The sequence below is a fragment of the Perca flavescens genome, chromosome 8 (assembly GCF_004354835.1).
Source record: "Perca flavescens isolate YP-PL-M2 chromosome 8, PFLA_1.0, whole genome shotgun sequence".
NCBI classification, from domain to species: Eukaryota; Metazoa; Chordata; class Actinopteri; order Perciformes; family Percidae; genus Perca; species Perca flavescens.
The window spans coordinates 30,682,906-30,698,329 of NC_041338.1; the positions used below are offsets into that span (position 1 = coordinate 30,682,906).

Below are 15,424 nucleotides of genomic sequence, written 5' to 3' on the forward strand. Positions count from 1 at the left end.
TCTGATGATTATTTTATCTATTAATAGTACATTAAATATCAGCAAGTGGTAGAAAATGTTCATGGCAATTTGAATTAAGTCTAAGGTTACGTCAGCTGCCTAGCTACATTTACCAGCTAATGCTATAGTTGTCATTTCGTTGGCTAGAAATGAGAAGCTGCTTTTGCTTACCTCTTTCTGAAATCTATAGGACCCATTGTTCCACAAATTACTAAGATGTAAGTGGTAAAATGGTTGAACTACCTATCCCCTCTCCCAGAGACCAGTGTAGTGTCCAGTTGAAATTAAAACACAATGATCACACCCTTGATGGAAACAACGTGTAAACTAATATCTTAGGACAGAAATCCCTTTGTGCACAAACCAGATCACACTCAACACAACAAAAATAGCTCAACTGCCCTTTTAAGATACCAATACTGCTTGGGATTTTGTGTATTGCAACCATTATTTTTGCTTGAATAACTCTGATTTACCTTGAGAAACCGTGGAGTGACTCAGGCTGGTGCCCTGTCAAAAAGCTGGGCAGGGGCAAGCAGTTCCTCTGAAGTATCTTAAGGAAACTTGGCTCTCATCTTTGGAGTCATTTCAGATTCAATCACACTTGATCAACTTGGACTGTGTCCCGTGGTATTTATAGAAAGTTAAACGTTATGCGGTTATAAAGCCTGGCCGAGACCCAAGAATCTGCCATCATTTCTGCCTCTGCAGCAAAGCTGAGAGTTGGAAATTTCTGGCTCTTAGTATGGCTTAAGGATGCACACCTTACAATGAAACCAAGACAGAAAATCTTCATTAACAGGCAAAATATTAATTCTTTTAATTTTACCCAAAGCTAAATATACTGTCTTTTTAGACAGTGAATCTCGGCAAAGGCTTAAATAATCAATTTTGTCAGAGTGCACTTTCTTTCACCATCTTTTTTTTTTTTTTTTCTGAGGCATCATCATCTTCTTTCATTGCCTCTTTCTTTTTTCTTTGTTATCTGTTCTCGTAAGTTCTGCTGCCTAGGACAAGTTTGTCATGTGTCTCACCAAAGAGTACTCATCATTCTTTGGAGACCTTGTTCTCCTTTTCAGAGGAAAATTCAAATTGTCAACTTCCTGACCCATTAACCTCTTCTTTCCCTTGTAATGTCGCCCACGTTGACGTAATTGAGTCTATACCAGTTAATGGTTCAGCCGGCATGGCAATGAAATTGAATACGGTCTGTTCAGCCATTGCATTTCTTTTCTCCACCACAAGAACTGGGACAGTTTTTCCAATCAGTCAAATGCAGTTAAAAGCGCCCTTCACTCGTAAAAGCCATTATTGTGACATGATGGATCCTGAAGCACAAGAGGCCATTAAGAGGGTTTAATGAATAGATTAGCTGGAGCAGCCAGGTGTCTCCAGAACAACACTTGATCATACGCCCACCTAAACCTAAACGTTGCCACCAAAGTGCCTCTGGCCCATTAGGTGCCAAAAAGGTTTTTCAATAAATTGTACATGTTTATCGCTTCTTGAAGGGAAAGAAAGCTTGTCTGGTTAAATACATTTGGTGAAAAAAAAAATTTCTATACTAAATACTAATGCTCTGAGAAAGGATTCCCTCAAGAAATCCAAATATGTCTAGACTTTATTATTTCATTGGATTTCCGAAGAGTCAAATAGCATAAACATCAAATTGAGCTAACCTTTTGCTATGAACTAGACTTCCTCTGTGGGCTGGACTTCTTCATCTTCGTAAGTATTGATTGGCAGATCTCCCTGTCCTCATTTGCGGTCATGCATGCTCCACTGTAACCAACAATACATACTTAGGTAATATCAGGATAAAACACACCATCAAAGCTGATGACATGATCACATAGCAATGGCTCTCCCAAATAAACCATTGGCTTTTTATATCAGCCTGTAATCATGTAGATCAGTCACACATGTGATACTAAACTATAAGCTTTCATATAAATCTGACATTCAAGCACAGAATAGTCACATCACATGAATTTTAAAGCCGGAGGATATTTCAATTTAGCAAATTAGTTAAACCTATTTGCTGTCTGGCTGTCCCAAGTTGTCTGTTAGACAGCATGTTATGTTTCTACTCAAGCAATTCTGCATCTCTTCAATTTTGTACATATCTTGTATAAGTCTCTGTATATTGCTATTAATTCACCTTAATTTTTTGTGTAAATGTCAAATTGTTAGTTTTTTTTTTACTATTAAGACAATAAATACATAGATGTACTTAGATATTAAAATGTGAAAAAGAAAATCTGTGTCCACTTAAATCTCCAAATTGTTTATTTAAGCAATATTATTATGTAATAATCTAATATCTAGGCTATATTAAAGACTTTATGGGCCAAGTAAGTGCGCATACAAAGGAATTTGACTGACTTTGTTTTTTGTCACTCTCAATGTACTGGCACAGAAACAGACATAACAAAAACAGGACAACAAAGCCGAAAGTAAACAGACATGTGACTACTACGTACATATATATATATATATATATATATATATATATATATATATATATATATATATATATATAAATAAATATATATATGGAATTATTAATGTAACAGGTTGCTTTATTCATATACATGAAGAAGTTGGATTCAACTGTTAAAAAACAGTGTCCAAAAACTATTTTTTATTTTTTTTTTTAAATAATTAATTTACAGGTACATTGTAGTACAGTGGATGCTTGGTGTTACATGGTTATTGAAAAAGCTGTGATCCATTGGCTGGGCTACATTTTAGATTGTTTTCCTAATCTCAGTGTTAGCATATGTTCTGATGTATTTGTGCTGCTATTTAAAGTTATTGATGCTACTTTAATTTCAAGGAAAGTGTTAAAATTGCAAATTGCCAACAGCTCTTTGAATCATGTTCAATGAGAGAAGCTTGTACCCGTGCTATGTGTTTATATTGAAGTCAAGCTGCTACTGTATGGTAATCTTCACTGACCAGCAAGGGAGGACCCCCCCACTTTTTTTTTTTTTTTGCTTCTGACGCCCATGCCAATCAATCATGAGGTTTGAGCTGAATTGTGGTGTCAATTTTTTTTTTTTTTGCTGCCATCCAATAATAATATTAAACAGATCAGTGTAATGCTATCTGACAGAAGACCATGCTCTCATCTCCAAAAGTGACTACTCACATTAGTTTTATTCCAAAACTGCAGTGCTAGATGAGCAAATGCAGTTAATGCTTAAATGTTTGCCGGAGAGCCAAAGTAATGATTGGATGTCTCCGTTCTGTAGGCTTGGCATCATCAGATGTTTCTGCATTGACACTGACAAGGGATGACAAATGAACAACTGGTTCTGGTGCATTAGATTTCAAATTAGTTGAGGCTGTGTTATCATCAAAAGTCAAACCTCTTTACTTTACTGTATTTTCCTGCTGCCCAAAATGATGAAGAGAAACATTCTCAGTCTAGTTATATTATAATTAAATGAACATATATGTTATTTTGTCATGTATACAGCTCAGATTAAGTCTAAGTTGTGTGTTATTTTGCCTCAATTAAATCAAGAGTTGAAACCCCAAAAATGTACTTACTACTTAAGTTACTAATAACTCTTTTTAAGTATTAGATGGATGAAAATTAGGGACAACTTTGCAATTGCAGATCATTTCCATAAGTGATGCAAAAATAATGTGGAACCAGATGAAAGGCCATGTTATTTAACGACTTTATTCTCTGTATGGTGACCATTTAGGATCAAACTGTCAGGCTCATCTTTATATTGATTACACGTCAAAGTCTGTTTACAGGTGTTGGGGAGTACTACATTTATTAAGAGGTTGTATGTAGCCTTTTGCGGCTCCAGAGGGAGCTGCGTGAAGTCTGATAAATTGGGGGGATGTCACTTGAGTCAGCATTGGTTGGGGCTGAAGACTACAAGTTTAAAAAAGAAAGATAATGTGGGGGTGTGTGAGTTAGAAAGAAGTGAGCTCACCAGATCTCTGTAGCTACTCCTTATCTCTCTGCTTTAGGCTATAGTGTCTCTAAGTTACATTAGCCATACTAGCACAACTAACACACCCAAAACTGTTGCCTGTTGAGTTCCACATGGAAGAAGAATGTGTGGAATAAAAAAGACGATATCTCTGCTTCTGCTTTAAACTGTCCATTGTGAGTCTGACAATGTTATATGAGCTAAATGCTAAAAAAATAGTAAATGTTAAATAAAATAATAATAATCTTTCAAGACTTGTTTTAACTTTACAGTCTATACGCTGTACCTATCTGTAGTTTGAGCTGAATTTTAATATGATAACACAACAAATAGTTCACACCAACTAGATGTTAAGACGCTGACATTTAGCATGTTAGCTTGTTATCCTGTACTTACACCTTATCCCTATACACTTATGTATTTTTATACTTGCGTTATCATATCACGTTCAGCATGTTAGAATACTAATGGCACCATATAACAGACCAATATAGGCATAAATACAGCTGTGGGTGATGAGAAATTGGTCTATAGTTTTAGACGATTACTAAACTGCCTTGGAAAAGCTGAAATAGTGGTCAAGAATTATCAGTCATTAATATCCTCTGACGATAAATGTCTGAAATTTCCTGGCAATCAATCCAGCATTTGTCGAGATATTTCAACCTGAACAAAAGTGTTGGGCCGAAAGGACTGACGGACAAATGACGGACATTACCGTACCATCTCTAGAGCCATGTCGTTAGTGTGGCTAAAAATAGCCATGGACACATAGTTTACCATATAGTCTTAGATCTGCACAGCTGTAATCGTCTGAGCTGCAAATAGAAATACGTAGAATATAAAAAAATTACGAAAAGTTGGATGAAAGTGAGCCAATGCCTCTAACGGGAGGATATTTATCCTTCACTTCAAGAGATAAATTCTCTCAGCACCTAGAGAAAGCCCAGTTTTAAAGATACAATAGTGGCAAAGGGGTTTCCCTGCAGTTTTAATGTTGCATGCGGATGTCCTCTTTAAGAGATCTTGTGTTTCACCACAGCACCGAAAACTATAATGCACAGTATTTGTGTGGGAATATGTGTCTGTTTCAGTCTTTCACCTGCCAGTGCATTTACTGATGAAAAGTCTGATCACGTTCTGTTGCATTATGCTTTATAGATCTTTTTTTTTATAATTTTAAACTTTAACCTTTATAGCACTAGTGCAATCGTAATTTAAAACTTCTATTCAGTGAGCTGTGGTCAGATGCAATAAGAACATTAAAATGATGGATTCTGGTACTCCGGCATTGATGTGGGTGCATTTCCTGGCATTAAAACAATGAAAATGATGGCTAGGAAAATTGTAATCATTGTTAATATAATGACTGGAATCAGCTTCTTCCAGAACGGCATTTCCCTCTTACAGTCAAAAGTATTACTCAATCACTTTTCATAGCAACCTGATTACTGTTAGATGACATTTGAGTCACTAAAAAACAGTATGCATGTACAGTAGTGCTTGCTGGCATCAGGTGGTTTAAAGTGAACCAGTTTCTGTATAAGGCAAGGCAGCTTTATCTGTAGAGGACATTTCAGCAATTCAAAGTGCTTTACATAAAACATTAAAGAACAGTTAAAAACGATTACAAAATTAAAAACATAAAATACAAGAATAAAATTGACATTGCAGTATAAGAAATGAACAATTATTTAAAGAAAGGCAACATCAAAAAGAAAGGTATTCAGCCTTGATTTAAAACAACAGAGTTGTGGCAGACCTGCAGTTTTCTGGGAGTTTGTTCCAGTTAGGTGGAGCATAAAAACTGAACGCTGCTTCCCCCTGTTTAGTTCGGACTCTGGGGACAGCAAGCAGACCTGTCCCAGACCACCTGATAGGTCTGGGTGGGTCATAGTGTAGCAGCAGCAGATCAGAAATGTATTTTGGCCCTAAACCGTTTAGTGATTTATAAACCAGCAAAAGTATTTTGAAATCAATTCTTTGAGGCACAGGAAGCCAGCGTAAAGACTTCATAACTGGAGTGATGTGATCCACTTTCTTGGTCTTAGTGAATAAGGTATGTGTGCACTTTAGGTAAAAGCCTCTCTGTGTGTGTGTGTGTGTGTGTGTGTGTGTGTGTGTGTGTGTGTGTGTGTGTGTGTGTGTGTGTGTGTGTGTGTGTGTGTGTGTGTGTGTGTGTGTGTGTGTGTGCGTGCGTGTGTGTGTGATGCTTATTAGCTGTCTATTCTTAGGCTCAAAGACTGAGCAAAGAGGCTATATCTTTCTACCTGCTGATATTATTAAGTGCCCCACAATGTACTGCATTTTTTTTGTGCCAGAAAAAGCCTCTTCAGCCATTTGCCACTGAAATGCTGCATAAGCACTTTCGTCAACACCAGGAAACTGACGGCAGCGAACAGAATCTCTGCAAGACTCCCACCTCACCTCTTCTCTCACACGTATGCGCTGGCCTTAACGTCAACGACGACACGCAGTATTCATAAAACTTATGAAGGGGAGGGGCTGAGATGGCTTTCCTCCCCAGCTTTGCTGTGCGGCTAGTGACCCCTGACCCGCCTTGTTAAAGGAGCTGCGAGCTTAATGCAACTTTAGCAGAGCCGCCATCTTATCAGACTATTAGTCCGGTCATTTTCCAGGCTAAAACACAATGCTGACCGATTTTAAGCAACAAGGGGATGACAGTTGTTGGATATTTAGTCACTCAGGATGCAAAATAAATTCTAAATTGACTGCAGATATGCACTGCTGATGTGTTGTCATCATTCATGAAAAAGTGTTAGCCTGTAGGCTAGCTCAGGTACAAGCCACAATAAAGAATCTCTCCTGATGCCACATATTGAAACCGATAGCATTTAAAGAAACATAAAGGAATTCAATCAGAATTAGAGATAAGTTGTGACAGCAGGAGTTCACTCTTTCCCCATGCGATTAACACAAACTGAAAACCATGAATGGGTAGAGCAATAGGAGCCCTCATGCTCTCTTCTACTTCTACTCCCTCTCTTCCCTCCCCCCGCCACCACGTGCGAGCGCAGGGTCCACAGTGTGGCTTGGACCCATCACACAGTGACTCAGGCTGCTCTCCATTTGAAAAATTAAACAGGGGGGCTGTTTGGCAGAGTTAAATGAGGCCCCCAGGAAGAAGGAAAAAAAACACGCTGAGCTCAGCACAGCTCCTACAATCTCAATCACAAAGGAGGAGGTTGGCGCGCTGATGTAATGGCCGCCGCCGTGCTGCCGCTGCCTTGGCAGAGGAGGAGAGCTCGTCAGCACAGCCCGACTAATTCATCTCCCCCCTCCTCCTGCTGGATCAAGGGTACATCAGATATCACTAACAGAGGGGGAAAAGCTTTAAACCAGACATAGAGATGAGGCTGAGGCTGTAGGTGGGCACTTCTCTGACTGCAGAAATTGACTGAATCCCTTGAGAAATTAAAACATATGTCTATACTCCAATTTGAAAACCAGGATAGCATGTTGACCCCAGAGAATGTACAGCATATGCATTCATGTGTAAGGAGCATGCATTCATGAGTTAGATAAACTCTGGGGCCACGGTTCACTGCATGGTAAACTCAGCTGTGAGCATCTTTCCACCTGTAGAGTTGTTCCATAATCGTATAATATCCGACAACATGGAACCTTATAGGACTTTTTTTTTACTATTCTCTTATTAACTGTAACAACTCATGAACTTCACAATTAGGACTCAACAGTGGTGAAAAAAGGCATTCATATCCTTTACTTAAAGGACCAGTGTGTAGGATTTAGAGGGATCTATTGGCGGAAATGGAATACAATATTTACAATTATGTTTTTATTTGTGTGAAACTAAGGGCGCTGACACACCAGGCCGATAATCGGCCGTGGGACAGTCTGGCGAGGTCAGTGACTCAAATCTGTTCGGTGTGTCCCGTGCCGTCGTCCGTCTGGGGGGCTGTCGGCGTTCATTTTGGCCGACCTGACATGTTTGGTCGGCGGCAGGGCCGTCGGGACTCACCCGGAAATGGGGAGCGGGATGAGGTGACTTCAGTCTCTCAAAATCTGACGAAAATCTTTTAAACTGACCTTTGTTGAGCTGAAATGAAGACAGATTCAGCAACTGCACGGCCTATTTCTCGCTTAAAATGTTCTCAGAAACACGTTTCAGTGAACTATTTTAGTACAATATGAGATCGTATTCTGAACGGCCGCCATGACAGTCTGGCTTTGAATTTCCGGAGAAAACAAACCCATGTGACGCGTTCGTCCAATCAGCTGCTGGTTTTCATTTCTTGGGCAACATTAGACTCTTTAGCCCAGACTGAACAAACCAAACACCGGCTGTAGAGAGGGCCTTTCACGTTTTTGTTACCTGAAGGCCACCGTAGCTTCTACTAAACAAAGGGACGTGTGAGCGGAGGATTATACAGTTGATCTGCAACGCCATCGCTAGATGTTACAAAATCCTACACACTGCTCCTTTAAGTAAAAGAAGAAACAGTGCGTGTGGAGTAATTATTATTTGACAGTCTATGTTTATCAGTAGATTCTGAAAATGTATCAGCATACACTAACACAAAGTCCAATACAAACACTGAATTCCAATCACTTAAAGTCTCATTTATATCAAGCATTTCCTGACTTTTAATGTCTCTGTGGTACTCAATAGGTGTCCAATATGGTAGCTTCATTACATGTTATCACTACAATATTCCAGTAAGGTATTTATTAGTTATCTTATCATTAAAAGTTATCTTTTTCATTTTTAAAGTGATAATATGACTCTTGCTGTTATTGAAAAAGATACAGCTATTATTCTATGTTTTTTAAGTCATTTTAGGGACATTTACAAAACACTTTGTTAAAAGACTGCAACAAATGCTGGTTGAAATGTGTCATTAAAAAAACATGAAGAAACATAAGAAGACGACTTTTAAGGCATTGTACAAATTTATAGGTTAAGTTTTGTAGGTGAAGCCAGTAGAAAGAAGATGCATCTGAACTGTTTCATACCTGAAAAGGCTAAAAAGAGGAATGCTGTCATTTTAAGAATTAACATTTCATTTCAGTGGGCCAAACAGTTCAGTTTTTCTGAACTTGGTGACAGAAATCAACAACAAAAACTCCTAATAAAAAAGCTGATGACTTTGTCAAACTGTGACGTATCAAACCAAAGTGAAATCAATATTCTAGCACAGCTCAATGTATGTAAACCGTTTTTTAAGCTTTCATTTTGGTTCAAGACCTCAACACAGTCCTGTTCGCTGTCTGTGGAAGAGAGCCAGATCTTGCACTCCAGTTTAAAGGTCATGTGTTACTTCTCCAGTACCTAGCTTTTAGAAAAGTTCAGTGGATGAGAAGTATTGAGTGAAGTGCTCCGTGGCACAGAAATAACATAAGTGAATTATTAAAATGGGTGGCATTTACCTTTAAAGAAGCAGACGTGCATTTGTTTTACAACTGCTTTTGACAAAAACAACAAATGTTATCTTAACTACATTATTGCTTGTGTTGTTTATTCATCATCATCTATATATTCAACTATTGAATTATTTAGTTTATATTTTCATAAAAAAAGAGGGTATAAACGATCTACACAAATTTTAAATGGAATGACACAATAAAGTTGTACACAACTTACAACTTATTGCTCCATACTTTAATTTGTGCACCAGTGAGGTAACCTCCAACTGGTGCATTAAAGTTATCTAGAATGAGTAATGACCAAGAAAAAAATAGCCTGTTTCAAGTTGAAATTACAACATGAACTTTAAATTTCAACTGAACTTAAATAAAACTCAGTTAGTGAGTATTGACCTTCATCCGTTCAGTGTAAATCTGCCATTAGCCTACATTAGTATAGAAAAGGAAACAGTGAAGTCTAGATTTTCATTATCTTACTGACTAGCTGACTTCTCCATAAGACATTGGCAAACATGGAAGCACGTCTACAAACAAGCATAAAACAGCCACCGCTGTTGTCTATGGGACAACTTGTTCATTTTTCTTCTGGAACTCTTTATGAGTTTCTGCAACAGAAACGTGTGTTCCTTGTCAATGTCCAACACCAAATGATGCACCCAGTGTCTTCTTCTAATTTACTGCTGCCGCCTAGTGTTCATGCACAAACACTGCGCCTCGCGGTCAGTGCAGAAAAGAAAAAAAGAAGTAAGAATGAACAGATTCGGGAAGAAAAACACTCATATTGAAAACACTACTACATGTTCGCTTCTGTTCCCCCAATTATGTACATAGAGCACTTGTACTGCTAAAAAATAATAAACCTTTTTCCATTTTGTCGTCAGTTTTATACAAATGATAAAACCATTGACTGCAAAATCCTATCTTTATTTATTATTAAATAACTAAATAATTGCATACCGTATAAAATGTAAAATAATTGTTGTGTATGCATGGTGATCGTATTTAAATAAAAATAAAAATAAAATGGCCTAACTGTTAGACTAATTGTGTTGTATAAATGCTTAATTGCGTTTTTTGTCTTCTTTATTGATAGATTTAATCGTTTTGATTATTATTTTTTATTTATAGGATGAAATAATAAAATATCGTGATAGCTGTATTTTTGGTTTGCAGCCAGTCACAACCATAGGCCACTGTCACTGACAGCCACAACTTTACTCAATCGATCACTGATTTGAAATCGGGGCTCTGCTGTTTTTCCTGACGCGACGTCCAGGGAAATAAATCAAATTCGGATCATAGCACAGGCGGAGGAGACACTTCTAAAAGCAGAGATGGTAAATATGAATGCTATTTGAAACACGTTCATCAATTTAACATTACATATAATGTATAAACTGTAAATAAATCACACAACTTGTTTATGTAATTTACTAAGAAACCTAGAAAAGGGGTTAATTTACGCACACCAAGCTAACGTTAGCTAGCTAGCTAACTTTTGACTGCACTGTGAGTAAGCAAAACACTAACTGCTAATGTTAGCTGCATTGATGCCGGCTAAGTGACGTGTGTCCAAAGAAACTGTTCACGACTAATATTTCTCGTATCACATCACATTAAACAATGTCTATACATAACCCGATCAATACATTCAGCGCCCTGATAACGTACTTGCGTTGCAGATGTGCTGTTTAGATGGCTAGCATGCTAACGCAACGAAGCTAGCAGACGTTAGCCAGTAGAGGCTGAGTTAGCATCAAAATGAAGTATCATGCCTTTTACTTTCGTTTTCCCTCAGCTCACCGGCCTTTGGCTTCAAACTAATAACGTATTTTGCGAAGTCACCACATATAGCCTAACCCGTAGTCACTGGTCACCGTAGTAATTTAACAAACGTTCGTACTTTCGGCATTTTATCCAGCTAATGTGAGCCAGCTCTCTGCAGGACTAAGTTAAAGTGGTGACGTTAAGGTTACCCAGCTCTGTTAACAAAACTGGTTATGATCGTATTCGGTTGCATGGTTCTATTTGTTAAATGGCTGCACACAAAGCTGGACTTATCAATTATTCAGTCATGTTTGTAACTTAAAGCCTGAGTCTAGAATAGTCCAGGCTGTAGACAGACACGTAGCATTGTGTAGTCGTTAACTTGGACTCCGTGAGAAATAGTCTGTAACTGAGGAAAAACCGCGGATAATGCAAGGCAACTATGTAAGCTCCACTCTTGTGTGTATTATATGATCGTTTTAAAGTGTCACTTTCAAATGATGGCTTGTTTTTTATCTTTAGTTCCGCAATCAGTACGACAACGACGTGACAGTATGGAGCCCACAGGTAAGTCGCTGTTTGCTTTAACCTCTGACTTCTCAAAGAAAGTAAATGTCTTATGTATCACTGACGTTGCCAAAGCACAATATGTAAATAAAATGATTCCTCTTCATGTTGGTCCAGGGCCGTATTCATCAGATCGAGTATGCAATGGAGGCAGTGAAGCAAGGCTCTGCAACTGTAGGACTCAAATCCAAAACTCACGCAGTCCTGGTTGCTTTAAAGGTACAGTCATTCAATGTCTTTTCTGTCACAATTTCGGCTTGCCAAAACTTTGTAGATTACACTAAATGTCTTTCCGTTATTACATTTAATAACATTTCGAGCAAATATTCATTCCTATGTCAAGTGTTGCCCTTATTTATTTGGAAACACAGCAAACCATGGAAGACATTTATGATATCTGCCATTTTAATGGAACATTTAATGTATTATAACACATAAAGACACAACAAAGCATGTAGCAGATTATTAATAAAAAGCCAAAGGACAAGTATCAGGTTGTGCGTGATTGTTTGTCTTGTTTTTCGTGTCTCTGTAGAGAGCCCAGTCTGAACTAGCTGCCCACCAGAAGAAGATCCTCCATGTCGACAACCACATCGGCATCTCCATTGCTGGACTGACTGCTGATGCCAGACTGCTTTGGTACGTCACAGCTGCCTTTTTTATGGTTTGAATAGAGCTTTTCAGTGAACCTGTGAATCAACAAAATCTCATTAATCGAAATGATACTAACGCCCTCTCTTCCACAGTAACTTCATGCGTCAGGAGTGCTTGGACTCAAGATTTGTCTTCGACAGACCCCTCCCCGCGTCACGTCTTGTCTCTCTTATTGGCAGCAGTATCCTCACTACTGTAAAAATGTGTTTTTTATTAAATTTTTTTATATATCGCAATCTCAGTGGTTCTGTTGGCCAGTTTCCCTTGTGTGAATACCCTGTGAAGTAAATAATTGTGAATGGCAACAGTGATCCTTAACTGAACCTTTAGAAACCCAAATCCCAACACAGAGGTATGGAAGGAGGCCCTATGGTGTTGGACTCCTCATTGCTGGCTATGATGTAAGTTTGCTTACTCAAATATCTATCTACTACTTATTTATTATTTATTTTTTATTTTTCCCCTATGAAAGAATAAAGGTTGTACAAATGTTATAACTTAAAATGTAACCATGGCTCTTGTTGCGTCTTCCAGGACATGGGACCTCACATCTTCCAGACCTGCCCGTCAGCCAACTACTTTGACTGCAAAGCCATGTCCATCGGCGCGCGCTCTCAGTCTGCACGCACCTACCTGGAGAGATTCATGGAAAAGTTCTCCGACTGTAAGAGAACATTTATTTCACTAGCCTTGTTCCCTCATATTTTTGGTCAGCTTTTCATGGATTCCTCGTGTTTTGAAAGTCTTTAAATGTTGACTCATCTGTTTTTTTCACATTTAGCAACTTCATTATTCAAACCTGGATAGTCACAGTGCCAAACTTTGGCTTCCACTTGCTGAGTGACAAGAGGAAATACTTGAATTCAAACGGTGTTTTGTTTTTAGGTAACCTGAACGATCTGGTCCAGCATGGCCTCCGTGCTCTCAGAGAAACCCTCCCCGCCGAGCAGGACCTCACTACCAAGGTACGCCAACACTGATCACTCTGTTTCAAATCCCAGCACACAAGAAATCAATCATCTCTGTCTTCATCTGTGTCCTAAATGAGACATGCACTTGTCCTGCCTGTGAAAAACCCTTTGTGTCTGTCCACCAAAACAAAGATGTGTACCAAATGCCAGAGCATTGAACTAGGCTTGTAGGATAAATATGAATCCAAAGCTAATTGGATTGTAAATATTATGACAGGATTCAGTAACTTCAGATTCAACAACCCAATTTGGCATTGAGGATGTTGTGGTCTAGTATACAGGCCATTTCTTAGGTATATTTCTCATTCTTTCAGAATGTTTCCATTGGCATTGTGGGGAAGGACATGGAGTTTGTCATTTATGACGATGATGACGTTGCCCCGTTCCTGGAGGGACTGGAGGAGAGGCCACAGAGAAAGGTACTGTAAAGGGGGCAAGGATTTATCAAGTCCAGTTCAAACTCATGTTTGGTTTAATTTAAGGAACAAATGTTATATTTTAGTTGTATTTGCATTTTCTAAACACGGTTGGTTATGTTGCATTTGGGCCACATTAGACAATCGACACCTAGTAAGATGTAATTCCAGCTCTTTAGTCGTCCCTTTTTGATAATTAACCGGCGGCATACTGTTAAAATATATTCACACTTGGGGTCAAGGCAAATGTTTTTGTGTGAAAAAGTGAGATTTAAATTTAGCTTAAGGGAATGAAAGTGACATTTAGAGATGCATCTATTTAACACATCATATTTTCTGTCTTTTGATCCTTTACATTAAATATTGTTTTCAGTGTTAGGCAGACCCTGATGTTTGTGTGCTAAACCACACTTGTTTGTGCGTCAGGTTGCCCAGCCTGCAGATGAGCCCGCCGCTGCGGGAGAGGTAGCTGCTGAGCCAATGGAGCACTGAGGCGGCCCTGTCGGTTTACTTCCTGTTATCCGAGGGGGCGGGTACCAACCCAGACCAACCGGACACCAGGCTAACTGCAACTCGCCACAGTAAATCTTAGAGAGGAGAAGTTGTAGTTATGATGTGCTCTCTAAACTGTCAATGCAAAATATTCTGCTAACATCAACCAATTTGATGTTGCTTTTGTATGAGTAAAGTGTACCATTATAAAAGTAATAAACTCTTTTTTTGAATTGTGCTGCAGCTCTTTATTACATTAGTTGCCTACTTATTACACACACACTTTTTTTATATCTAGATGAGCAACATTGCAGGCAACAAACAGTGAGAGTTTCAAGAGTCTGAGCCACAGCGTTTTTACAGTATTGATCTCGTTACAATGTAGAGTAAAAATAAAACAAAGCCTTGAGGAGTAACATAGAACATTTTATTGAAGTTATCCTATCACTATTATGTGCCATTCTAAACAGTGAATAAATTCATTTTACAACTCCAAATCAGAAAAAGTTGGGACAGTATGGAAAACACAAATAAAAAAAGAAAGTAGTGATTTCTAAATGTACTTTGACTTGTATTTCATTGCAGACAATGTGAACACCAAATATTTCATATTTTGTCTGGTCAACTTAATTTCATTTGTAAATATACATCCTTTCCTGTCATTCAGACTTGCAACACATTCCAAAAAAGGTTGGGACAGGAGCAATTTAGGGCTAGTAATCAGGTAAATTGGTTAAATAATGATGTGATCTGAAACAGGTGATGTCAACAGGTGATTGTAATTATGATTTGGTACAAAAGCAGCATCCAAGTAAGGTCTAGTCCTTTAGGAGCATAGATGGGCCGAGGATCGCCAGTTTGCCAACAAATACGTGAGAAAATTATTGAAATGTTTAAAAACAATGTTCTCAAAGAAAGATAGGAAGACATTTGCTTATTTCACCTTCAACAGTGCATAATATAATTAAAAGATTCAAGGAATGTGGAGGAATTTCAGTGCGTAAAGGACAAGGGTGCAAGCCTAAGCTGAACAACCGTGATCTCCGATCCCTCAGGCGGCACTGCATCAGGAATCGTCATTCATCTATCAGCGATATCACCACATGGGCTCAGGACCACTTTGGCAAACCTTTGTCAAGTACCACAATACGTAGTTACATCCACAAATGCCAGTTAAAACTGTACTGTG

General features: G+C 38.4%; 1 protein-coding gene across 1 annotated transcript; it reads left to right on the forward strand.

Annotated features, from left to right (window-relative positions):
- The first annotated feature begins 10,594 nt into the window (after positions 1–10,594).
- On the forward strand, positions 10,595–14,472 carry psma1 (proteasome 20S subunit alpha 1). Its single transcript, XM_028585769.1, has 10 exons — positions 10,595–10,705; positions 11,658–11,702; positions 11,820–11,921; positions 12,238–12,341; positions 12,449–12,537; positions 12,687–12,757; positions 12,891–13,020; positions 13,242–13,321; positions 13,642–13,746; positions 14,170–14,472. The coding sequence occupies exons 1-10, from the start codon at positions 10,703–10,705 to the stop codon at positions 14,233–14,235; spliced, it is 795 nt and encodes a 264-aa protein (XP_028441570.1). The 5' UTR covers positions 10,595–10,702; the 3' UTR covers positions 14,236–14,472.
- The last annotated feature ends 952 nt before the right edge of the window (positions 14,473–15,424 follow it).